The sequence below is a fragment of the Saccharomyces cerevisiae genome, chromosome V, assembly GCF_000146045.2.
Source record: "Saccharomyces cerevisiae S288C chromosome V, complete sequence".
Lineage (NCBI taxonomy): Eukaryota > Fungi > Ascomycota > Saccharomycetes > Saccharomycetales > Saccharomycetaceae > Saccharomyces > Saccharomyces cerevisiae.
The window spans coordinates 287,278-312,411 of record NC_001137.3 but is presented as its reverse complement, the minus strand read 5'-3'; the positions used below and the strand labels follow the sequence as shown (position 1 = coordinate 312,411).

At 38.1% G+C, this 25,134-nt stretch overlaps 11 protein-coding genes and 2 non-coding genes across 13 annotated transcripts, besides 3 other annotated features; 4 read left to right on the top strand and 9 right to left on the bottom strand.

Moving 5' to 3' along the window:
* Window positions 1–138: part of a long terminal repeat (Ty1 LTR) that runs on past the window's edge.
* A 178-nt stretch (window positions 139–316) lies between these two features.
* Window positions 317–389, top strand: YNCE0016C. The gene has a single exon. It is a non-coding gene; the product is annotated as a tRNA-Ala (tRNA).
* An 823-nt stretch (window positions 390–1,212) lies between these two features.
* On the top strand, window positions 1,213–3,999 carry PTP3 (tyrosine protein phosphatase PTP3; the record flags this gene model as incomplete). The annotated part of the gene is made up of 1 exon (NM_001178966.2): window positions 1,213–3,999. One exon carries the CDS (start codon window positions 1,213–1,215, stop codon window positions 3,997–3,999), a length of 2,787 nt encoding a protein of 928 aa, NP_010998.2.
* A 289-nt stretch (window positions 4,000–4,288) lies between these two features.
* YOS1 (Yos1p) lies at window positions 4,289–4,759 on the bottom strand (the record flags this gene model as incomplete). Its single annotated transcript, NM_001184512.1, has 3 exons — window positions 4,289–4,344; window positions 4,456–4,563; window positions 4,666–4,759. 3 exons carry the CDS (start codon window positions 4,757–4,759, stop codon window positions 4,289–4,291), a joined length of 258 nt encoding a protein of 85 aa, NP_219496.2.
* A 456-nt stretch (window positions 4,760–5,215) lies between these two features.
* RPS24A (40S ribosomal protein eS24 RPS24A) lies at window positions 5,216–6,089 on the bottom strand (the record flags this gene model as incomplete). The annotated part of the gene is made up of 2 exons (NM_001178965.3): window positions 5,216–5,620; window positions 6,087–6,089. 2 exons carry the CDS (start codon window positions 6,087–6,089, stop codon window positions 5,216–5,218), a joined length of 408 nt encoding a protein of 135 aa, NP_010997.3.
* A 730-nt stretch (window positions 6,090–6,819) lies between these two features.
* Window positions 6,820–8,382, bottom strand: ALD5 (aldehyde dehydrogenase (NAD(P)(+)) ALD5; the record flags this gene model as incomplete). Its single annotated transcript, NM_001178964.2, has 1 exon — window positions 6,820–8,382. One exon carries the CDS (start codon window positions 8,380–8,382, stop codon window positions 6,820–6,822), a length of 1,563 nt encoding a protein of 520 aa, NP_010996.2.
* Window positions 8,383–9,216: 834 nt separating this feature from the next.
* On the bottom strand, window positions 9,217–9,606 carry VTC1 (Vtc1p; the record flags this gene model as incomplete). The annotated part of the gene is made up of 1 exon (NM_001178963.1): window positions 9,217–9,606. The coding sequence occupies one exon, from the start codon at window positions 9,604–9,606 to the stop codon at window positions 9,217–9,219; it is 390 nt and encodes a 129-aa protein (NP_010995.1).
* Window positions 9,607–10,084: 478 nt separating this feature from the next.
* On the top strand, window positions 10,085–10,465 carry TDA2 (Tda2p; the record flags this gene model as incomplete). Its single annotated transcript, NM_001178962.3, has 1 exon — window positions 10,085–10,465. The coding sequence occupies one exon, from the start codon at window positions 10,085–10,087 to the stop codon at window positions 10,463–10,465; it is 381 nt and encodes a 126-aa protein (NP_010994.3).
* Window positions 10,466–10,795: 330 nt separating this feature from the next.
* Window positions 10,796–13,462, bottom strand: RNR1 (ribonucleotide-diphosphate reductase subunit RNR1; the record flags this gene model as incomplete). The annotated part of the gene is made up of 1 exon (NM_001178961.1): window positions 10,796–13,462. The coding sequence occupies one exon, from the start codon at window positions 13,460–13,462 to the stop codon at window positions 10,796–10,798; it is 2,667 nt and encodes an 888-aa protein (NP_010993.1).
* A 948-nt stretch (window positions 13,463–14,410) lies between these two features.
* On the bottom strand, window positions 14,411–17,002 carry ARG56 (bifunctional acetylglutamate kinase/N-acetyl-gamma-glutamyl-phosphate reductase; the record flags this gene model as incomplete). The annotated part of the gene is made up of 1 exon (NM_001178960.1): window positions 14,411–17,002. One exon carries the CDS (start codon window positions 17,000–17,002, stop codon window positions 14,411–14,413), a length of 2,592 nt encoding a protein of 863 aa, NP_010992.1.
* A 596-nt stretch (window positions 17,003–17,598) lies between these two features.
* Window positions 17,599–19,362, bottom strand: MOT2 (CCR4-NOT core ubiquitin-protein ligase subunit MOT2; the record flags this gene model as incomplete). Its single annotated transcript, NM_001178959.3, has 1 exon — window positions 17,599–19,362. One exon carries the CDS (start codon window positions 19,360–19,362, stop codon window positions 17,599–17,601), a length of 1,764 nt encoding a protein of 587 aa, NP_010991.3.
* A 498-nt stretch (window positions 19,363–19,860) lies between these two features.
* On the bottom strand, window positions 19,861–20,346 carry RGI1 (Rgi1p; the record flags this gene model as incomplete). The annotated part of the gene is made up of 1 exon (NM_001178958.1): window positions 19,861–20,346. One exon carries the CDS (start codon window positions 20,344–20,346, stop codon window positions 19,861–19,863), a length of 486 nt encoding a protein of 161 aa, NP_010990.1.
* A 1,266-nt stretch (window positions 20,347–21,612) lies between these two features.
* Window positions 21,613–22,170, bottom strand: RRT13 (Rrt13p; the record flags this gene model as incomplete). Its single annotated transcript, NM_001178957.1, has 1 exon — window positions 21,613–22,170. The coding sequence occupies one exon, from the start codon at window positions 22,168–22,170 to the stop codon at window positions 21,613–21,615; it is 558 nt and encodes a 185-aa protein (NP_010988.1).
* Window positions 22,171–23,887: 1,717 nt separating this feature from the next.
* Window positions 23,888–23,969, top strand: SUP19. Its single transcript has one exon. It is a non-coding gene; the product is annotated as a tRNA-Ser (tRNA).
* Window positions 23,970–24,349: 380 nt separating this feature from the next.
* Window positions 24,350–24,667: a long terminal repeat (Ty1 LTR).
* Window positions 24,668–24,782: 115 nt separating this feature from the next.
* Window positions 24,783–24,860: an origin of replication (ARS514; Autonomously Replicating Sequence).
* Between the last annotated feature and the right edge of the window lie 274 nt (window positions 24,861–25,134).

Genomic DNA, 25,134 nt, shown 5'->3' with positions numbered 1-25,134 from the left:
TTGTTGATAAAGGCAATAATATTATGTATACAGAATATACTAGAAGTTCTCCTCGAGGATATTAGAATCCTTACAATGGACTTGATATTTCTACATAAAAATATTACGATTATTCCTCATTCTGTTTTTTATGTTTCACCATCCAACAGATCTAAACTCATTTCTTCAGGTATTTATAACTTTGATTGGTTCATCTTAGGCATACTCAATCTTACCTTTTTCATGCGTGTAGGAACGAAACTCTAAAATCATCTACGGGTTAAAATTGCTTATACGGAGGTACCCCGTGTTGAGATCCAACACATACAGAAATTCTGGGCACATGGCGCAGTTGGTAGCGCGCTTCCCTTGCAAGGAAGAGGTCATCGGTTCGATTCCGGTTGCGTCCAATGAAATCTTTTTGTACCAAGTTTTTCTCTGTTTTTGTTAGACCGCAAGCGAGTTTACCGAATCACAGCCCACCTCACCCCACAGGAAAACAGCAGCAGAACGGCTGCTAAATGACTATTAACAATAAGAGGTTTTCGGCTACTTTCGCTGCTTGCTCGTTAAATCCGTTCACTGGTAGCGAACCTCAACGACAGATGTCTATGTATGCTATACGTAAAATCACCCCCATTATGGCCATTTTATGTGTCGCCACTGCTACACACCCACCGATGTGTATGTACTTCTAATATCTAACCAGACCAGACCCCACGCTTTTTCTGGCATCTCCTGCTGCCATCTTGGTGTAGTGAGCGGAAACTTTAAACATTAAACAGAATGGCGGCGACTTTGAGATTTGGGCCCGCTGACGCTGAACGAAAAGAAAAGACCTTCATGAAAAAAATATTTTGCGGCAAAACGTCATCGGAGAACACAGCGCAGCGAGAATGTGGTGTTAGCCAGACCCAACAGTTTGCGCACCTGGCATGGATGGATGCAGATAGGTAGTGTTCGATGCGCAAGAGTCCAATCTTCTCCTCGCCATTTGCACCGGCGGATGTAACACTATATTTTCATTGACCTTAGCGGTTTTCTTTCTTTGACATGTAACATCATCACTTCAAGCACAAACAAAGAACTGTATACACAGACCACAAACTTGCATATTATTCTAACATCGGTGTTATAATAGCGTAGGTGCTCTTATCACTGCAAAGTTCATAGAAAATCCGTATTGTATCTCCCTTCTCCATCAGCAACACAGATCTACTTATCATATAGAACATGAAGGACAGTGTAGACTGCCCAAGCATTCTACCCACCGACCGCACTTCAGTGCTTTCCGAGACTAGCACTTTGGTCGGATCGAGTTCGCATGTATATTCGAGGCATGCTCCTATGAACAGTTATCATAACAGCATGAACAGCAACATATACCACAGCCCCAAAGCCAGTAGCCCTTTGGTGAGCTATAAGACATCTTCGCCGGTGTTATTGAAGAGGGCGACCGCTCCTGTCCTGCCAAGCTTCAAGCCCAAGGAACAGCGATATAATAAGCCGCAGGGTTGTTCGCTAATTACTGCTGTAGAACTGGGCAAGATTATTGAAACCTTACCAGATGAAAAGGTGCTCTTACTTGATGTTAGGCCGTTTACCGAACATGCCAAATCCATTATCACAAACTCCATTCATGTATGTTTGCCTTCCACGCTGCTGAGGAGGAAAAATTTCACCTTTTCCAAACTCTTGGACAACTTAACTCCTAGCGAGCAAAGCGTGTTGAAATCTAAACTGGCCATCGATAACCTTCGGATTATCATTTATGATAGCACCGCAAATCAAACGGAAAGTTCTGTTTCTTTACCTTGTTATGGAATAGCGTCCAAGCTAATAGAGTTTGATACTAATGTTAAAAAAACCGTGTCTATACTAATGTGTGGTTTTCCTCAATTCAAAATTCTATTTCCAGACCATATAAACACCAACACATTTAACTCAGATTGCATTAGTTCGGCTGAACCTAAAAGCCCCAAGACAAACCTTATGAACAGTCTACACAACACAGCGCCGCATATGACGGCGACAACACCACTATCGTCTCCGCAAATGAACCTTAAGTTGAAAGTTCCTGACGATAGTAGGTCAGATCATTCAAACTTTTCCAGTTCTCCCTCTCCGCGTAACGTCCTATCAGATTCTCCCATGTCTTCTTCTTCCCCCATATCTGCCTTATTTAAGTTCCAGCTGCCTGCACCACAAACAAACATAAACCAAATGTTCAAATTTTCGCAAAATGAAGAAATAATGGGTTTAGAGACGTATTTGAGTGCAGTCAACATCAAAGAAGAACATGAAAGATGGTATAATAACGATTCTGCCAAAAAATCTTTACAAAACTTCCAATTCCCAAAGAACCAAAATTCTCTAGAAAAGGACACTAATAAAGACAAACTAGGGTTTCAGATCAGATACGAAAACCTGAGCAAAAATTACGAAAAGGAGGTCATTGACTCCGTTATACCTGAATGGTTCCAGCATCTGATGTCAATACCCAAGATCGAGTTGGTTTCTCAGTTTCAAAAATTAGATTTTTTGGAAAAAAGGCGCTTGAACCATTCTGTCTCTTTCAGGAAGAAGGAAAACTCGTTTATACTTGAAAAGCCATCATCATATCCTGAACAGTTAACATCAACTTCTTCTTCAACAATCATGCCTCCAAAATTTCCTGACGTGAACAAAGTACAAAAGAGGTCGCATTCTCAGCCAATCTTCACTCAATACAGTAAATATAAATCGATGCTCAGCCTTGAATCAGATTCCGATTCGGAGTCAGATGACGTTATAATATCATCAGGCGTTGAATTAGGAGCCAAGAACAGGTACAAGGATATTTTTCCCTACGAGCATTCGAGAGTGATTCTAAAAAAAGGTTTGCAATCATCAAAAGGTATCAAGCATTCACATTCTACTTCCGATGGTGGCATCCTCGACAATTATATCAACGCAAACTATTTGTCTCTGCCAAGGTTTTCTGTAGAGCAAAATTCGTCATTTCAAACAACTACAACCACAACAAGAAGAGTGCGCTATATAGCGACGCAAGCTCCAATGCCCTCCACTGTACATGACTTTTATACATGCATATTGAATAATGGCGTTCCGTTGGTTCTCTCATTGACAAATGATTTCGAAAATGGCATTGAGAAATGTTATCGATATTGGCAAGAAGGTAATTATAACGGTATTCACGTTAAATTGTTAGAAAAAAAAATATTAAAGATGCCTAGCACTACTAGCATGAGGAAAAATACTATGGGAACACAAAATAGTAGTTTATATTCAGCTGGTGTTCAGGGAAATAGTAGTAACTATAGTACTGATAATGATAATGATAATGACAACAATAATAATAACAATAACAATAGTAATATTGCTGTTACTGCTGCTGCTTGTGATGATGATGATGATGATGATGATGACGCAATTCTCATAAGAAAAATTCTGCTAACATATCATGATCAAGAGAAACCTTATGAATTGTTACAGATTCAGGTGAAAAATTGGCCTGATTTGGGCACTTTACTCAATCCTATCTCAATCTTACAAGCAATCAATGTCAAGAATCACATAATAGATACACTATTTGCCAGAAATTACTATCAAAACGACCAACTTCCTACCATTTTGGTTCATTGTTCCGCAGGTTGTGGAAGGACTGGTACTTTGTGTACCATTGATTCCATTCTATCCAATTTCGAAATGTTTGAAATGTTGCAGAAAGAGTTTGTTAAATTAAAATACCCGGCAAAGTTATTCGATCCAATTTCATGGACAATTAATATTTTTAGAAAGCAACGAATATCCATGGTCCAGAACATTAATCAATTTATTTTCATTTATGACTGCTTGCTATTTTACTTTAGATTACGTCTTGATGACATAACAGAGAGAACGGATGGTGATGGAAGTAACAAGGACAATATATCATTAAGTGCATTAATTGAACAAATCGAAAAATTAGAGATCTTGCAGACATTCGTGGATGATAAGTTGAAAGAATTGCCACAATAGTTAGGCTAATATGAATGTATTTGATCTCTATTTTATTAATACGAAACCCCTTAATAATTGATATTTTCGATACATATTTGGCAGTAGTTAGCTACGTAACAGAGTATTATTTTCATTTCAAGTTATGCATGAACTCTCTAATTTCACATACCATGCTACCACTACCCTTGGAGGTTTTGTTCATATCTTTTATAATAAAGCTAAAACCGAAAAGGTGAAGGGAAAAAAAAACTATTAGAGCCTGTTTCTTGTATATAGTAGTATGTAATATTTGCTTCGTACGCTTAGTTCATCCCAATAGTAATTCATAAACAATCACCAGTATATTTATTCCAATTAATGGTACTACAAGAATAATATACGAAACGTTAGTAAAATTTTCTCACAAAAGGTGAAAAAGAACGGGAAAAAACTGATGAAATGTAACTTTAACCGTTCTCCATCAACATAACATACTCCTCAGTAATGTCTGTACGGCGCCAATCAATTGAACAACCTTGGACTTCGTGGTATTTTGATCCTGACCAAAAACAGGTGTCTCATCATTTGATCTTCCAAGGCCAACTGCAAAAATCGGTGAAATAATGTATTAGCATATTCAATAAAGTTAGTATTAATTGTTGCTTTAAAATAAGTTGTTTATGGTTGCCTCTCCTGTTTACATACTTCTTCTTAAGAACCTTTCTTCGCTCAGTACTGCAACGGCATTAATCAATAATAAAATGACGTAAAATAGTCTACCTAGTCCAAACAGTACCATATCCCCTCTATATCAAAGTTTTCTCTTCCAAAAGGCTTCTTTTGTGAGTTCTTTCCTATTAATAGGTTTGAGTATATAAACCGCCAACTTATTGAGAAGGCTCCCAGTCCAGCTAATTTTTTGGATATACTGTACTTAAATGTAATCACGTGACTGTGACAAATGAAAAGACTGTGCAATGATCACGAAAGACAAATTTCGAGACATTACGAGCACTATGAGATTAAATGTAGAGAAGATGGATTACGGGGGTATTTTTACTTTTCTGATGATGCAATCTGAAGCACTTAGCCAACAATATTCTGTACCATTTTTCCGAGATTTTCTATTACGAAATGAATCCACGGATCTCTTAAAATTATTGATTATATTTTTTATTGGAAAAAGATACACATATTTATATATAGAAAACTAAACAATCCGTAAAAATGATTTAACGTTTTGAAGTTAGTTTGCTTAATCGGCGTTACGACGAGCAACCTTCTTAGCCAATCTCTTACCAGTACCGAAGATCTTCTTGTCTCTGTTCTTCTTTTGCTTTCTTTGTTGTCTGGAAGCCTTTTCAACCTTTTCAGCCAAACCGTATCTGACTAATCTGTAAGTTGGTTCGAACTTCTTAGCTTCGGCAACAGAGTTGTAGACCAAACCGAAACCAACAGACTTACCACCACCAAATTGGGTTCTGAAACCGAAAACGGAGACAGCGTCCTTTTCAGCCTTGTAGACTTCAGCTAATTTTTCACGCAATTCATCCTTGGAGACATTAGCTCTGTTTGGGTGCAAGACGTCGACGACGAATTGCTTTCTGGCCAACAATGGGTTGGAGATAACCTTTCTAGTACGGATAGTAACAGCGTCAGACTGAGAAAAAACAATTTAGGTAAAAAACCATTTTAAAAATTGTTAGTAAAATAGGTTCCAGTGTGGGGGAAATCTTTGGAAATGGCGTCCTTGAAAGATCCTTCCAGTTTTCATGATAGGGATAATAGTCCAAAAAAGGTTCCTGTAGCATAATGGTTAGCTAGATATCATTTTTTAGCGTTGAACTCTTAAAGCGGGATAAAATATTACGGGTCAGCTATTCGAGTGTTTAAATTTGAGTTATAAATTTAACCAATTACGATACGGATTTCACATTTCTTTTCACAATGATTGCCATTAATATATTAGCCAATAGTTGCTGTTACGCCACCTTAAATTTGCAAAACATTTCTTCTTTTACTTTCTTTTCTCGTTATGGTACCTTTATTGCCTTTTATACTAACTCATGGCAACTTTAACATGGAATATGGGACGTCATCTTTCATCTGAGCACTTTTTAACATACCATTTCTGCTTAATCTATGTTGGTTTCTTGAAATCTTTGTTTTGAACTAATACCTAACCATCCTCTAGCTCTTGAAATTCACTATAGTTATTCAATTCTTCTTCGCTGAGACAAAGTTAAAGCGCTGGGTGGACAACCGAGTGAAACTTCCTTCCAAAGGAAGCAGCCTTCTGGAGTATTCCGTTAGTGACTGCGTGGCCCCGCCTACAGGACGCTTAGGTGATGAATACTCGCCGAGGCGTAGGCTGCGGCATCGGACAATCATATTTTATGACAGTGGAAGAAGCGCAAGAAATGAAAAGAAAGTTGTAGGATGTGTGGGCTTGTAAATGTGTGGGTGTACAGTCCCGATATTGGCATACATTATCACATCGATAGAGTTTTCTGTTTATATATCTCTCTGGCACTTGTATCTACCTATAAAGATGAAATTTTGAAAAACAGAACTAGTGAGCAATTTGATCAATGAAACGAATTTGATTACTATATATTTCAATATACAATATCACCAAAAAAAAAAAAAAAAGTAAAGAAGGTAATTTCTCACCTATGCTTAAGAATGTAAATACATTGTTCATTAATGTTTATCACGTTATTATTTTTTTGTTTTGTTTTTTTTTTTTTGAATATATCCTTGTTAGATTTTATCTGTATGTCACGAGGCATTTTTCATTATTCTATAATGTTTATCATACATACCTTCAATGAGCAGTCAACTCGGGCCTGAGTTACTTCAACGAATTGGCTTGTCAATGGCAATTCTGACAGATTTTGTTTGAGTGTAGTTACTTAAAGCAGCCTCACCCATTTCACGGCCAATACCTGACTGGCCGAAGCCACCGAAAGGAACATTTTGGTGGAAGTTGTTATAGGTATTTATCCAAACAGTACCAGCTTTCACTCTTTTGGACACATCAACAGCCTTGTTAATATCGTTAGTGTGAATACCTGCGGCTAACCCATATTGAGAATCATTTGCCATAGCAATCACTTCATCAACAGTAGAAAACTTGGATACAGTTACAATGGGACCAAACACTTCCTCCTTAACAATTCTCATATCTTCTTTGACATCAGCAAACACTGTTGGCTTGACAAAATAACCTTTACTGCCATGTCTGGCCCCTCCAGTCACAAGACGAGCCCCCTCTGATTTTGCTACATCGACATAGTCTAAAATTTTATGCAGCTGTTTGTCAGATGTTTGAGCACCTTGGAAAACTTCCTCATCAAATGGGTCACCGACCTTTAGTGACTCGGTGTAATCCTTTAGTTTTTGCAACACCTCCTCGTATACTGTATCTTGAATGTATATTCTGGAACCAGCGCAGCAAACTTCACCAGAGTTGTAAAAAATACCGAAGGCAATGTTCTTGACGGCTTTATCTAGATCAGCGTCAGCAAACACAATATTTGGTGATTTACCTCCCAGCTCCAAAGTGACTTTCTTGACAGTATCGGCAGCGACCTTCATAATATGGCGGCCGGTGGCAGTAGAGCCTGTAAAAGCAATCTTCTTCACGTCTGGGTGTGCACTCAATCTTTCTCCAACAACTCTACCGGAACCCGGAAGGATATTGACTACACCAGCGGGTATGCCTGCTTCCTGACACAACTGGGAAGCGAAAAGGGCAGATAAAGGTGTTGTTTCAGCGGGTTTCAATACGACGGTGTTACCTGTAGCCAGAGCAGGCCCAATTTTCCATGACCACATCAATAAAGGGAAGTTCCAAGGGATTATTTGGCCGCAAACGCCTAATGGTTCCTTAATTGAGTAGGTAAAATGGTTTTTACCTGTGTCAATAACGTTACCGTAGATTTTATCTGCCCAACCACCGCAAGAACGCAAGTATTTAGATACTAAAGCGACGTCACCGCGCGCACAAAACAATGACTTACCATTATCCATTGACTCAATGGCAGCCAGTGTTTCTTGGTGTTTCTCAACCAAGTCAGCGAGATTGAATAAAGCTTTAGCGCGAACCTCCGGCTCTACAATAGACCACTTCGTTTCAAAAGCTTTTTTAGCCGCTGCAACGGCTTCATCAACATCATCTTCCATAGCCTTGTATACAGTTGTTATCTTTTCTTCGTTAGATGGATTGATCACGTCAAACGTTTTCTTTTGCTTCGAGGCAACAAATTCACCATTGATGAATAACCCTGTTGGCTGTTCGTAGGTGAAACCATTTGGAAGAGTAATTGGAACGCGTAATGGTGCTTGAGAATAAAGACGTAACAAGCTTCTAGTGAATATTCTGGAATTCGGAGCTGCAGCTCTTGTGCGAGAAAGCATTTCTTCTTCTTTGGCTTTTTGTTAATGTTGTGAAGAAGTTTTCTGTCTTAACCACGTTTGATGAGACACTTATCGTATTGTTATATATGCTAAAAATGTCAAGAAGTCCTAAATTCAAAATAAATTAAGACGTTCTTTTTACATGGGGCTTATATAATCGTGTTTTGTTCTGTTCTTTGAAGCCATTCTCATCGAAAAACTCTAACAATCTGCGTAGTGATGAGTCAGAAGTCTTCCAACATTTTTAACGATACACAACCCCTCTCAGTTTGTGAAAAAAAAAAGAAAGAGAATAGCTTCCATCTTTTGGCGCCTTAAGCGGTATTCTAAAGGCTCCGCGAGCGAGCCTCTTTAACCTAATGCAAAAAAAAATTGTTACGCACGTTCCCGGCTTTTACCGTAATAGTAGTCAAGAGCTTAACTCTACGGCTAACAAGCGCTTGGTTGTACTACGCTCAGCGTACCATTAGGCCCTTGCTAGTCCGGTAGCGGCCAAAAAAAAAAATGGAACCCTTTTTGTATACTTATTTATCATTGATGTGTAAACGGCTTCTTAGGCTTACATAGCCACAAGAGAAAAGAAAGATGCCTCATCGAAATTAAAATTTTTTTATAGCGCTTGATATCTAGTGAAAGGGGCTGATTTTCAACTTGATATCCAAAAACGTAATGAGTACAAACAATAGCTCCTGAAACGTGAATATTTTTATTGTTCATGATTACCTATAGATGGATACTTTCTATATATGCGTATATATGAAACTAAATTATTTGTGAGCATCTTGAAAATACAGTTTGTGCGTAACCCACGCTTACGATATTGGAATTACAATTTCATAACTTAGTGTTAGCGTCATTGTACTTCAATCTTAATATAAAGTTGATAATGACAGCAACCAATAAGAAAAAGCACAACAAAGTGGGCCCCAATCTGTCATCATAAGGACCTGATCCTCTACGTCTAATCGCAGCAGCTCTCCAGTGGTATGTTACAAGCGCGTATATCATTGTACCCATGGCAACAAAAGTAAATAGTCCTGCACTGACCCTACCTATCTTGTCACCAAAATTCAGTAAACCTACACCAAGGCCTCCCAGCATAACTGTAAAGTTCAACCACGACAAAAAGGTACGCTCATTGGCAAAGAACACTTTTGGCTCAACTCGTGTGGGCAAAGCGATCTTTTTCCCAGGTGTTCTTTGTAATAATGGTGCTGAAGACATATTGTGGAAATCTGGCGTAGTGTTTAATCGTATTCGATAATGTAGTAAATCGTATGTTACGTGTATGCAAGTCGCTGGTTATGGAAATATGGACTCTTAAATACTGTTATCTATTTTGTATAATGCAGCATTCATTTTCTTCTCTCCGAGACACGTGCTAATATCTATTTCAAAGTGAAGTATCACCGACCGTAACAAGCGATATAACCATTAGTTATCTGATACGTGCTCAAAGATACTTGAAGAGAGAGTCTCATTATTTCTTGTCTCTATACATTTCCCAGTTTGCTATACTTAATCGCTCTTGCCATTCTATCCGAAAATAGCGATGCCAATATACCTCCTTTTTTGTAAATTTCTTTACTAGAAAATACGTATTCTTCTCTCTATTAGCGGATACCGTCTTGCAGTTTTACAAAACGCACTGTAAATTATTTAGGATAAGTGAAAGTAAGTGATTACGAAAGTCAACAAAAAAATGAGTATGCAGATTGAAATAAAGGATGGAAGGAGTGATAACTCTCCTCTGCCCGAAAGAAAACTAGTTACGTTAATTCAAGAAAGTTATGATAGTTTAAAAGATGACAATGAAATCAATTTATCGACCGAATCAACTTCCAACCTTCTTATAAAACTGGTCCTAGAAAAACTTGAAAAGCACTCTTCTTTGTATAAATATATTGCCTCGGTAACGACGTTGAACATTGAAGGACTCAACGAAGAAAACGCTAATTTCTCATTGAAGAACGATATAGGCGCATCCTGGGAATCTAAAAAAGATGGTATATTCAACTATAAACTAGAAGACAAAAATAATAATGAGTGCTATTTAATTACAATTCTTTGGCTTCACAAGTAGATATGTATTTGCTTTAATGTTGCCACATAAAGTTGCGTTCCTTTATAGAACAATGTTGCCTAGACCCCATTTCGGGGCAGGGGGGAATCTGTATCATGGCCTTCTTACAAGGACAGCTTAAAATGTTCATGTTAAATTATTCGACTTTTTTTATGTATATATGCAAAGTAGAAAAATAATTAGTAAACATATATAGGTACCTTTTAGCTTGGCATTAGAATGGAAACCAATTTTTTTATCAGAGAAAACAAAAGAAAATATAAATTACACCTCGAAGTAAACACCCAAATTTTGATAAATAGAATTGAAGAAATAAAAACTTAGCCCTCATTAACCCGAACACATTTCACAAGCTTCTGGGTTATCAATAGCACATGCTATAACCTTAGAGTTGTAAATGTCGAACTCGGTTTCCTCATCATCAACGATGGGGGCAGCTTTTTCTTCATTCTTAGTTGGGGCAGGTACTTCAGGAACTTCTACCTTAGACTCTTGAACGTTTAATTCTGCCATTCCTTTAGTTAATGAGTGGCTACCTGTTGGAGCTGGAGATGCCTCTCTTGAAGCTTCCGAGGAGCTATCTAGAGATGGAATAGTTGCGTTTGCAGTCACAGCTGCGGGCACGAAATCGCTGGCAGCGTAGCTTGCACTGGAAGGCATATATGATGGACGCTTCAAGTTGGAAATATCAGCAACGTTTTCTGTAGCTTGATCCGCAATCTTCTGATCAATAGTAAATTGAATTGCAGCAGATGCAGCTTGGGTTCTCAAATAGTACATACCGGTCTTCAATCCCTTCTTCCATCCGTAAAAATGCATACTTGTTAGTTTACCCATAGTTGGGGCACGTAAGAACAAATTCAAAGAATGAGATTGATCAATATAGACAGAACGATCGGCTGCCATGTTAATGATAGTCTTTTGTGAAATTTCCCAAACAGTCTTGTATAAGTCCTTCAATTCTTGTGGAACGTTTGGTAAGCCTTGAATGGAGCCATTTTGTGTAATCAGATACTGTTTCATACCCTCATCCCAAATACCTAAATCAACCAAGTCACGCAGTAAGTAAGGGTTCACAACCTGGAATTCACCGGATAAGACACGACGGGAGTACATATTGGAAGTGACTGGTTCGAAACATTCATTATAACCCAATATTTGGGATGTGGATGCAGTAGGCATTGGTGCCATGGTCAAGGAATTTCTAACACCATGCTTCATGATATCTTTTCTTAAGGTGTCCCAATCCCACATGCCGTAGGGTTTTTGGTCCCACATATCAAACTGTAGTATACCTTGAGAAGCAGGAGATCCTTGGAAAGTTTCGTATGGACCGTCCTTCTGAGCTAGTTCACAAGAAGCTTCCATGGAGGCATGATAAATAGTTTCAAAGATTTGGATATTTAGCAAACGGGCTTCCTCAGAATCAAATGGCAAACGTAACAGCATGAAAGTGTCAGCGAGACCTTGAACACCCAAAGCAATTGGTCTATGTCTCATATTGGATTTTCTCGCTTCTTCAACAGGGTAGTAATTACGATCAATGACTCTGTTTAAATTACGAGTAACAACTTTAGCAATTTCATGTAATTTTTTGAAGTTGTATGTGGAAGTCTTACCATCCTCAGAAGTTTCAATGAATGCTGGTAAGGCAACGGAAGCCAAGTTACAAACAGCAGTTTCATCTGGAGCTGAGTATTCAACAATTTCACAGCATAAGTTTGATGACTTGATGACACCTAAGTTTTTTTGATTAGATTTTCTGTTACAAGCATCCTTGTAAACAACGAAAGGTGTACCAGTTTCAGTTTGAGCTTCCAAAATGGAATACCATAATTTTTGGGCTTTGATAGTCTTACCACGACCTTCTTTCTCGTAGCGGGTATATAGAGCCTCAAACTCGTCACCGTAACAATCGCTTAAACCAGGAGCTGATGTTGGAGAGAATAATGTCCAGGTCCCATTTTCTTCGACACGCTTCATGAAAAGATCAGGAATCCATAGAGCAGGGAACAAATCTCTTGCACGAATTTCCTCTTTACCGTGGTTCTTCCTAATATCAATAAAATCAAATATATCAGCATGCCATGGTTCCAGGTAAAGGGCAAACGCACCAGGTCTTTTATTACCACCCTGGTCAACATAACGGGCAGTGTTATTGAAAACACGAATCATAGGAATTAAACCGTTAGAAGTACCGTTTGTACCAGCAATGTAAGAACCAGTTGAACGAATGTTATGGATATGTAGACCAATACCACCAGCAGTTTTGGAAATCAAAGCACATTCCTTCAAGGTGTCGTAAATCCCCTCGATAGAGTCCTCCTTCATGGCAACCAAGAAACAAGAGGACATTTGAGGTTTTGGAGTACCGGCATTGAACAACGTTGGAGAGGCGTGAGTAAAATATTTTAGAGACATCAAGTTATACGTTTCTAAAGCAGCCTCGATATCTCTACCGTGGATGCCTAGTGCGACTCTCATAATTAAATGTTGTGGACGTTCGGCCACTTGACCGTTGATTCTTAGTAAATAAGAACGTTCCAAAGTTTTAAAACCAAAATAACTGTACTGAAAATCTCTGTCATAGACAATTGCGGAGTTCAATTTATCCTTGTTTTCCATGACAATATTGTAGACATCATCAGAGATCATGGGAGCGGGCTTACCAGTAGCAGCATTGACGTATCTATAAAGATCTTCGACAACCTTAGAAAATTGTTTTGTGGTTTGTTTATGTAAATTAGAAATGGCAATTCTGGCCGCTAGGGTGGCGTAATCTGGATGAACAGTAGTCATATAAGCGCATGTTTCAGCGGCTAAGTTGTCTAGTTCGATTGTTGTGACACCTTCATAGACACCAGAAATGATACGTTGGGTGACCTTAACGGCGTCGATATGTTTTGGATCTAAACCATAGCATAAGCGTGATATACGAGCGGTAATCTTATCGAATTGGACAGGTTCTTTACGACCGTCTCTTTTATAAACGTACATGATGTTAATATATCAACAAATAAAGTGTTGTTCGTTGGTGTCTCTCTTGCGTTGAAAAGGATGAAAAGGATGAGATATGCTTCAATTATGGTAGAGTAATTTTCCAACAATGAAATATTAGCTCCTTTATATAATTTTTATTCAATGGTACTGACTTAACAAAGGCAACAAGATAAACTCTAAACTTGTTATTCTAAAACGTGAGCTGCAGACTTTGTTGGAGGTTTCTATCAAACACGAAACTACCTACGCCAACCTATTCTTTCTACACTATATGAAAAAAATTTCCATATCGTTTTTACGCGTCCTCTATTCAACACCCAATAAGATTCTGCAAGGATTTCTGTGTCCTGAGGATCAAAATGACGCGTTTACTTAGAATTTCAAAAAAAGAAGCAATTAAAGTAACAGAGGATGAACTTACCCGACACTGTTTACGCGTTTTTTCTTTTTAAATTTGATTTGGGTGCCATATAATGGGATAAAACGCGTAAACAAGCTCGTTCCAGGGCTACGAAATATTTCTACCCAGAAGTGGTCGTAAAATAATTAACGATAGTAAACAAAGGCCATAGAAAGTTCAGCATTGACTTGGTAACGAGATTTTCCCCAATGGAATTCCTTTGTATGAAAGATTCTCCTGAAGAGTAATTCTGCCAATCAGTACATTTCTATGGTAACGCCTTTGTTTACGATATCCAAATGCGGCAATCCTTCTCTGTTGTGGTGATGTCGTGATACCATAAAGTGGTATTATAATTTTGGATGTAAGGAGATCAAAGATCTTGAAATCAATAATTATTCTTATGGCTACTCAAAATCAATACATGAGAAGCACTATTTTTAGACCATGTCCTACTTCGTTATTTAATGGATATATATATATTTATATATTTATATACGTTAATGTCTCATGTGACTGAGCTGCAGATCTACTATACACAGTGATCAGACACCAATAATTTTATTTTCAGGGATACCAGCATACTCTCCATAACCCATAGCAAGATTAATATTTTGCAGACATTGAGTAGCGGCGCCTTTAAGTAAGTTATCGATGGTTGCGCAAACAACTACACGATCTTCAGCATCATTCAGCTTGAAACCACCAATAACTACACCATGGGTGCCCTCAATATCTTTAACCAGTGGGATATCATCGATGACATGTACTAGCTTTTCGTCTTCGTAAAAATTTCTGTATAATTTCCTGATCTCATCAATAGACAAGGAACCTTTTTTTATTGGAATAGAGACGGTCAAAGAGATACCTTGAAACCACTGCCCAACATGGGGCATGAATGCAACATTGTGCCCAATGCGAGCTGAGATTTCGCGTTCGTGTATATGATCACTTAAAGCGTAAGGAATTAAGTTATTGTTCAAGAATTTGGGATCGTTTTTTGGAGAAGGCTTCGTCCCCGCGCCTGAATACCCTGAAACACCAAACACAGTTGGAAGACCATTGATATACTTTGTTAACGGAGAAATAGTTAATTGCGAACCAGTAGCATAACAACCGGGATTAGCAATTTTGGCAGCGTTTGCAATTTTTGCTCTATCATTCAATTCTGGCAAACCGTAAGCCCAGTCTGATTCTGATACAAACCTGTGATCAGCGGACAGATCAATAATTTTAGACTTACCATGAACACTTTGGATTGTCTCAACGAAAGGTTCACAGACTTTGTTGGGTAATGCCATAACCCAAAAGTCCACAGCATTTTGTTCTTCCAGTTTCCTAATATCCTGTATTTGCAAACTTTCATATATAATTTCGGATTTTGTATAATCTTGCAACTTTTGACCTTTCAATTCACGAGAAGAAACATGGGCCACTTCTAAATATGGGTGGCCGTTGATCAAAGATACCAAATTTTTACCTGTGTAACCTCTAGCACCAATAAGCGCGACACGACCAGGGTTGGTGTTAACTCCCTCGGGACGAGGAGTGGATCTAGTTGAGTACGACCTAGCTGATTTTTTGTTAGCAAATACTCCACTACTTGCTGATGAGTTGAGGGTAGAAGCAGTGTCACACGACTTCACAAAATTTTCAACGAGCTCGGATATTGTATTTATATCATCGATACCATACCAGAACAAAACTTTTCCGCCTTTTAGATATGAACCTTGAGACTTATCAAAATGCCATGCAATGTTAGCATCATTTTCACTGACTACCCATTGTAAAGCAGGAAAATCACGGCGCAAAACATTGAATACATTATCTGTGACGTTATTCAACCAGGCTGCGTCAGAACAGACAAATTTGTCTAGTGTGGGAACGTTCGTATCTTTCTTTACAATGGCCACTGCTTCAAGAGGTTCATCAGCATAAGAGACAAAATCAGAGTTTTCCAAATATCTTAAATAAGAAGCAACAGATTCTTTACCGGAACTAATGCCAGCGTCCCTTTGAAGAGCTTTTCTTAGAGCATCAGCGGATGGAAATTCGCCAATGGAGGATCTCTTCACTAATTTGTAACCTCTCCTGATCATAGTACCCGCACCAGAATCAGTGAACAGTTCTTTTTGTAGATCTTGAACGTTAATGATTGCAACTGAAGAAGAACGAGGAAGATAGTCCAAAAGCTCTTTAATTTCTCTAATTTTTAATTTGGTACCATACTTCACCCAACTTTGCTTCATTAAATCGTCATACTCTTCATCCAAATTGATCATCGAAATTTTTTCTCCCGTGGAGCCATTGATAATACCCCCTTTCTCATTCAGGTAAACGATCTTCAAAGGCTCAAAAACACGGGCTAATTCACCAGCAGCTACGTCGGCGTTGACGTTCAACATTTGACCAGAAGCAGTTTCGGCTAAAGAGGTCAAGATTGGTAGGGCACCTGCCTTAATAGATGCTTCAATTGGCTCTTTTGTGACACTTTTAATATTGCCCACTAGCTTGTATTTGTCCTTATCCAAATAGTCAGCAGTAAAAACACCAGAAGTAATGGGTCTTGCACGGACCCCTAGCTGTTCTAATGCAGTAACTAGCTTAAGATTTTGTTCCAAAAAACATTTTCTAACTACGGCCATTGTGTGCTCATCCGTGATTCTAATACCATCAATATAGTCTGGCTCAATTCCCTGCGCTTCTAGCCTTCCATTAACCTGAGGACCGGTACCATGTAAAACTATTGGATATAGACCAACATGATACAAAAATGCCAAGCAGGAAGCGAGTTCGTGTAGATTGTCGCTGATAATGGCACCACCCACCTTGATCACAGCAAATTGTTGTTGTGAGACGGAAGTGAAATATTTCAAATATTGTTCAACCTCTCTTTTTGTGCTGATATTGTTCAACAGTTGGATCACAGTGGATCTAGTAGCTGAAAAGCCGTTAGTAGATGAAACATACCTCTTTGAGTATCCGACTTTCTTTCTCGTAAATGCAACGGATGGTGGAGCTCTCAAGGGTACAGATGCAAATCCTGCTATGGTGGATTTGTTTAATGAAGACACAAATTTTTGGAATTTGGAAGCGTTAAGTCTCTTTGTCGAGACGAGTAAGCTAGCAGATGGCATAATGATGCAGACTTATTTCTCACTTCAGATCTCTCTTTCTTTTGCCTTTAGTGGTATATGTGTTAAGTATATTACGGGTCTGAAAAATAATATCCAAAAATGTTCCTAATGGAAATGGATAGCGAACAACAACACGCGCGCAAGCTCTTTATATGAAAAAAAAAAATAGAAGAGTCATCAATTACCACCATTCGGCCACAGTTTTTTGATGTAGACTGAGTCATTCGGATAAGAATTCCAACCAACTGCGCAAGAGATTTCGTTGAAAAAATGTGATTTAAGTGAAAAAATTAGCGAAGCAGGTTCCGTGCATTATGATATATATCATGATGATTATTTTCTATGAATTAGTCATTCTTGCAGCGCTGACGCTTTCATACGTTGTAACGAGTAAATAGACTATACTGGTATATGCTATGGCATTATTCATTAGCCAGATACCTTTCCCAGATACCTTTCCACGTCAAAGGTTTAAAAAAATGGGTGAGATTTTTTTTTCTTGCATTTCGTTATAAACGGAGAGATTATATATTCATGAGAAATAAAAATAGATAAAATTATGGTTAATGCAAACAAGAAAAATATTTAGAGTCGGATTAATTACCGGCGATAATTTTCCTTCCGTTGATTAGTTGATTTAGTAAATCAGAGGAATTTCTTGAGCTTGTATCACCCATTTGTTGCTGCTGAATAGGAACCTTATGTTGTGGACCAAAGATACCCGGTGGAGGGGTACTGACGTTTAATGGTGGTTGGATTTGCTGTGAGACGGTTTGCAGTCTTATTGGTTGGGTGGGAGTTTTCGTATTATCTGTGATTGTAATATTGTCATTTACACCAACATTGACACTCTGCAAGAATTGAACGACAGAAGCAGTGTAGTCTATTGGCTTTATAGCCAGGATCTCCACAAGTTTGTTGGCTAATGTATTGTCACTTTTCTTTGAGGCCTCAATCTTGTCCCAAGAAAACAAAGACGGATACTTTTTATAAGTTTCTTCGTCAATAATATTGGATTTGATAGATATAGGGCGCTTCTGATAATTTGATAGAGAATGTAGTCTTGCATCCAAAAAGTCAACAGCATTCCCTAGTGCGTCATAAGGATCTTTGTATTCCTCTGCAGCAAGAGATTGCTTCTTCTTGCTACCATGGGAGTGACTTGTAGCATTGGTATTGGTAGTAGTTGTCGTACTTGTGATGGTATTCTCTGTTGTGGGGGTAGTATGATGGCCCAGAGAATCATTTAATGTTGGCAAGTTTATGGAGCTGCTGTTTTTAGAGAGATTGATAGAGGTTACAGGTGTTGCTGATTGAGTAACTCCCCAAGGATTTGACCCTGCAGGGACCGGAGCAGGTGTTAATACCGGTGTTCCAGCGTTTGTATGGCTGTCATGATGTAACTGAGCCCTCATCGCCGCCGGTGAAGGTGTGCCTGTGAAATTTTCACTTAGTAAATTGGTATTTGAACCAGCGGTACTGGTAGATATATTGTTGTGTATTCCAGATCTAGTGAATGCAGTTCCGCCACTTTGCTGTTGCGCTTGTTGTTTATTGTGGAGTTCTCTTTTATTAAAAGAATCAGCTTCTTCACCAGGTTCATGCAAAAACATACAGTTGGGATTTGGGCATGGCAATCCTCTTAAATAAGAAGAACAGTATTTAGTAGTACCGTAGGCAGCTTTGATCAGGCGGCCATCCATATACGTCCCGTCTACCTGAGCTATACATCTTGCAGCATCGTCCTTGGATCCGAAGGTTATGTAAACGCCATATCCTGGTGAATGATGGTGATAATGCTCGCTGGTTGTGTTGTTAGAATGGGGTGTTTTTCTATTAACCACAATCTTATTTATCTTACCATATTGGCCAAAATATTTTTCAGATTTCAGAGTGGGCGCAACTTCCTCGTATGGAACAGGAGGATTGATGCCAACAACGTACACTAAATTCTTTTGGATAACTCTGGTACCAGATAAATGTTTCCTATTCGTATATTCATTCTCTTTACGTTCTTTTTCTCTATGCTTTCTTTCTTTCTCCTTCCTAGCGAGCTTGGCTCTCTCCATTTTTAACTCCTCCGGAGATAATGTGACGTATCTGACGTTCTCGTCATCATATTTACGACGACATGCTGGGCAACGGCCATTTAATTCTGGATTTTGTCTGATATTATTGTAGCAAAATTGACAAATTTGATAACCACAGGGACAAGGAAAAAAATTTTTATCAGTAATATCCATTGGTTCAATACAAAGAGGGCAATAATCTTCTTCATCCTCCGATAAAAATGACGTATCAAAATTGCTTAAGGCGTTGTGGATTGCTTGCAAATTTTCTTGAACGTGTGGATTCATCATTATGACTGGATTATATACGATACTTTTATTTGGTCTTTTGTACTTTTTATTAAGTTTTGGGATTGTTGCAGAGTAACAAAAGCAGTAATCTATACTATTCGAACCACTACTGAAAACCCTAGGAGGGCTTTTACTGTATGTAGTACACGTCTTGATATGCTTTTCGGAAATTTTGAAAAGAGAAAGCAAAAAAAAAAATCATATTCACACTTACAATGTTACCCGGGAAGAGACGGCAATCAAGTGGAAGTTCGGGTAATAGCATTCATTTTAGAAGCGTCGATATAATCATCGACCAGGTAGTAGTTTAACAATACATTATCAGGTTTCGCGGCGTAACAGTGATACTACTTTATAGCGTTTCACGTCTTCGGGCTCAACATTTCAATAAAAAAAATTCAAAAAGTTGCTAATCGTAAATCATTAAAGGTACATAAAACTACTTATGAATTTGGGAGGTTAGGATTCAGTACTAACACATTCTCTATGACACAACCTTTAATTTGCGCCTACAGGATGTGTTTTGTAATCGACAAATACCATAGCATCTTCATGTGTGCAAACTACTTGAACGTCTATCTTGAAAGGTCTACCATGGTATTCAGTTTCCTCACCGTAATGCCAGGTGATTTTATCAAATGTCTCTTCCTTCGATTTTTCGTGAAATTTAAGCTCAGGTTTCCTAACGGCTTGCTTAATATCTTTCAAAAGATGCTTTTCAATATGCTGGTGCAGGTGACGCACGAACTTCTTAGAATGAGAATTTGCAGCATCACTAATTTTTTCAGGGTCCTCGTGCGACTCGTGTAGCACAAATGGTGGGTAGTAATTTAATTTACAGTGCAAATGATCGAAATCATCATCTTCAGTTTCATTGGCAATGAAAGTTTCAAAACCCTGCAGGTCTTCAAAAACTTTCACGGTTTCACCATCCTCCGTGGTAACCGTTTGAACTTTTACTTCCTTCTTATCCTTCTTTGTCATTTAAAGTGGAGACGAAAACAGTCGATACCTAATTTATATGTTCTATGGGCAATTATTAGAATACAATGCAGAACTTGTCCCTTTATGAAATGTTTTGACCAAAGAAATTTGAACGTGGAAGAACAAAAGATTCAAATATACGCTAGAAATCTTTTGCCTTATATATGTGCACACAATCAAGTAAAGACACTTGTATTTTTCCACCCAGCAATACCCCTTAAGAACGCTGCCCCTTTCATTCTATATTTAATTAACCATACAGTAACTTATAATACCCCTGATTACAGGATGCATTTGTTATGGAAGTCAATTGCCGAGAGCCGTCCACATTATGCTGGTTGCCTCGAGGATATTATTTTTTAGCACATCCGCAATCTCGCCACACCGCATTTCCGTTCCTTCGGCCCCTGAATCTGGGGTAAAAAAAAAAAAAGCAGTCATCTGGAGATTGTATCACCCAAAAAGAAATACGTTTCTGGCTCGTAACAGGTATGACAACACGTTGTCAGAATACCAAAGTTTAGTCTGAACATTTGACTGCGTGTATATCGGAAACGCTGGATTTTTGGTGCCACCTTCTTCGTTCATGGCATATGTGTAAGTCACGTAGGATTAATGTCATCAATTTCATGAGTTGAGTGAAAGTGCAACTTTACAATGTAGTCAACATACTGCACCGTCATCATTACATATTTCAGATTAAGGGTGATAATGCCGCTTTCATAATTCCTATTGAAACCTTGTATTGGCATATGATACTTCAGGAAGATGTGTTCGGCAATCGTTGCTTTTACTTCGGTACTCTTGACAGATTATGTCATTTATTCGCACCAGTAAGGATGTAGCTCTTGTCTTCTGTAGCCGAATTATCGAAGTTAATGAATAATATTACACACAGCTACAGTTTCAGGAAAAATATGAGACGAGTCGCAAATAAGCGGCCATTGTATACATTATGACAAAGTGAGTGTGATAATTACTGCATGGCCCAATGCATGAAAATATGGGTCAACTTGTACCACATTTGCTACAAATGGACGATAACTGAACTGGGCATAAACAAAATTACTTTTTCCTCGATTTTAGTCCTGCTGATTGAGCTAATAATACATAGCTCGCATGTAATTAATGTTGATATATTAAACTAATAAATAGCACATAACTTATTAATGTAAATTCTAAAGTTTTATATTTGTTTACACCGAAAAAGTACAACTGAGTTCCAAACGTGACAAGGTAAGTTCTGCATCATTCTCACATCAATCTTCAACTAAAGTCCAAAATTTCTAAAAGATTTCGCTTGTCTCGTTCTACCGCTGCCACAAGTGTGTTGTCCTTAAAACTAACGTTCCAAACATTATCAGCACCACTCAATGTATCTGAACGGACTAACAGCCCACTATTTAAATCATAAATATTGAGCAAACCTTCAGATCCACTCACTAATACCTCATCAGAAACGTGCAATGCGGTGATTGTATTCAACTGCGTGTGATCGAAAAAGTGCTTCAGAAAGTAAGTGTTAGCGTCCCAACACCTTATTGAACCGTCTACAGAAGCACTGACTAAAAATTTATCGGATAATCCCAATAAACCGACTAGGGCTCTGTGACCCCGCAAAGTGTACATAGCACCAAGTATTTTGGCGCATGGCGATGCTGAATTTGTTGCGTAGGAACATTCTCCATTATTCCTTATATTTTCCAAATCCCAAATTCTAATAGTGGTATCCATACTGGCAGAGATGCACCTTTTTCTTTCATGATCGTAGATTGTCGAATAAATACGATCCGTATGTCCACTCAAGATATATAGACATTTCATTTGCGCAACATCCCACACAATCAATGTATTATCATAGGAGCCACTAATGGCAATATTACCGTGGCCTGAGACAGTTCTTACAGTCGCCGTATGTCCTCTTAAAACACCAACAAAATATGGGTTCTCCTCAGGGGTATGAAAGACTAATGGATAATCATGTTCTTCCCCATGATCAGGAACGGAGGACTCCTTGGGCAATTTCCAAACGTGCAAAGTGTTATCTCTCGAACCAGTAACAATGTACTTGATATTTTTATATTCTACTATATCTAGGCACCTCACCGTAGAGTTATGACCTTTAAACACATGGGTACAACAACCTTTCTTAATATCTCAAACTCGCACCGTTCTGCCTGTAGAACCGCTGACTAAAATACCGCCATGGGCATACTTCAATGCCCAAACCTCACCATCATGACCTGATAGTTGTAAAAGAAATCTTTTATTTACTAAGTTATAAACTCTGATCGTTTTATCACATCCTCCTGTAATGACATAATTATCTTCAACTTGCAAGCACGCAATAACACTCGTCATATGGCCACTTAACGTGGTCCTTTGAGGTGTATAATCAGGATCAAACAAATTTACCAAAACAGACATTTCAGACACAACTTCCAGTACTTTATTAAAGCTTCGCAGATAGACGTTCTGATATAATTCCAAGGTAATAGAAAGCGATTGCTGTTTAAGTTGAACATGGTTTGCATTGATTTATTTAAACTTCGGGTAAATTGCTGGCTGCAACTTTCATTTAGACGAAAATGCAAAATCAATTGCCCCTTGTTGATAGCTTTAAGTGGAAGCCGTTGACTAGGTTTTAACGGGAGTGTGACTCCAAATGAAAAAATTATTGAAAGCTAAGATTATTTTGCACTATGACATTCTCGATAATCCCTTGGAAAGATTTAAGTGATTAGTCCGAGTACCGATATGGTTGAGAATCAAAGGTTTCTTTTCACAACGGTGACCCCACCATTTGAAAAAAAAAAAAAAATGAAAACGATGGCAACGCCCTTATCTGGCGTGGTTATTACCATAGAAAAGTTTATTCAATGTTTTTGTTATTCTCACTGACACAGACAGCATTTTGGAATATTGCATTCCTAACATATTGCTACATTAGCAATTGAAAGGGCAGTCGGAACTATCACGTAGTTTGAAAATGTCTTCCCGCTTAGCTCATTATGCATAAGCTTGTGCACGGCGTCATGGTCCATTTACTGTACATGGTAAGAAAGTTTTATTCCACCTACACTGATGTTGGCTGGTATGTTGATGGTTTTTGATAATTCACGTGTAATTAAGAACATCGAAACACTATCTGATGTATTTTTTATTGTTGAAATTTCTGACTCGTTTACAACCTACAAGCCCATACTGAGCTAAGTTTGCCATGTGCCCATCTATCTGTATTCGTGTCGAATCGGAAAATTATTATGGTACTTTTGTGTTGGAGATGGACAATAGAACGGTATGATGAGGCTTTGGTATTTTCATTTTAACAAGTGAATTTGAGAATTGGGTGATTTGTGATTATATTTGGGTGCACTGTTGGAAAAGGCTATAATATTACGCATACAGGATATACTGGTAGCATGAATACTACCCCAAATGGATGATATTTTAGGGTTTCATTGTAACAGATATCGGTGGATGTGTTCTTATTTTTATATGTCTCTGATAGTGGTTCTTTTTTGGGAAATTCATAATGATAGGCACTATGGCCGAGTGGTTAAGGCGACAGACTTGAAATCTGTTGGGCTCTGCCCGCGCTGGTTCAAATCCTGCTGGTGTCGTTTTTTTTATTGTTAGAGGTGCCTTGAAAATGCTACATTCATGAAAAGTAGTTGAACTGCTTGGAGACCATATTTACTGGAATATCTTCATATGGTCGAAGGCCGTTTGATGCTTCCAAACTGAATGTTGGGCTGGAATAAATTTTGTAATAGTAGTGCTTCAAATGAATTATTTTTTTTTCATTTTCAATACGCAAATGTAAATGACGCGTACGCTGGGACTGATAAGGTTTGTATTTAGATTCTTCCTGGCCTAAACATTATGTTAACTAGGTTTGTTTTTAGCGCAATTTCATTAGTTCTCAAGGAGCACTACAGATTCTTATTCACTATGGTTTAAGTTATTTCTAGAAAATATAGTGTGATCATCGTCATATATTTTTCGGAATAAAAATTCACACTCACTTATCGACTATTAATCATATTACTAGTATATTACCATATACTCTGTAAGAGGATGACATAAAGAAAGATAACAAAATTAAGAGACAGCCATCAAAATTTAATGGAAGCTGAAATGCATGATTTTGGAAATGTAAAGGATAATGAGTGAGCATATAAAATGGAAGAAAAAATAATAATAGGATTATGTATAAAATATCGATTCCCTTTTGTAGATTTCGAGATCTTCGAGGAGAACTTCTAGCACGTTGTTTACATATCTAATGTTGTAACACGGCCTTTGTTATCTTGTGAATATATCCATCACCTACGTCGCTTGAGGTTTCGTATCAAAGAAAGAGAGTTCAAACATAATCATACGTGTTTCACTCCAAATTTGATCACAAATGGCCACCCATTATAGCTTGTTATTATTTACTTCTTCTTGAGTTCATTTTATTGAAAGATGCCCGCTGGGAACAAAACATAAATAAAATTCAAGAGTACAATATAGCGTAGCATAGTTGCGAGCAAGGGAAGGCAACACAGTTAAAATGACAATGTTAGAAGGAAAAACTAAATCAAGCTCCCATAGGAAATTTCTTGTGTCAGTAATATGTCTCGAGAAAATAATAATAATTGAATCTATTTATTGAAAAGTAAATATCTCGTAACCCGGATGCTTTGGGCGGTCGGGTTTTGCTACTCGTCATCCGATGAGAAAAACTGTTCCCTTTTGCCCCAGGTTTCCATTCATCCGAGCGATCACTTATCTGACTTCGTC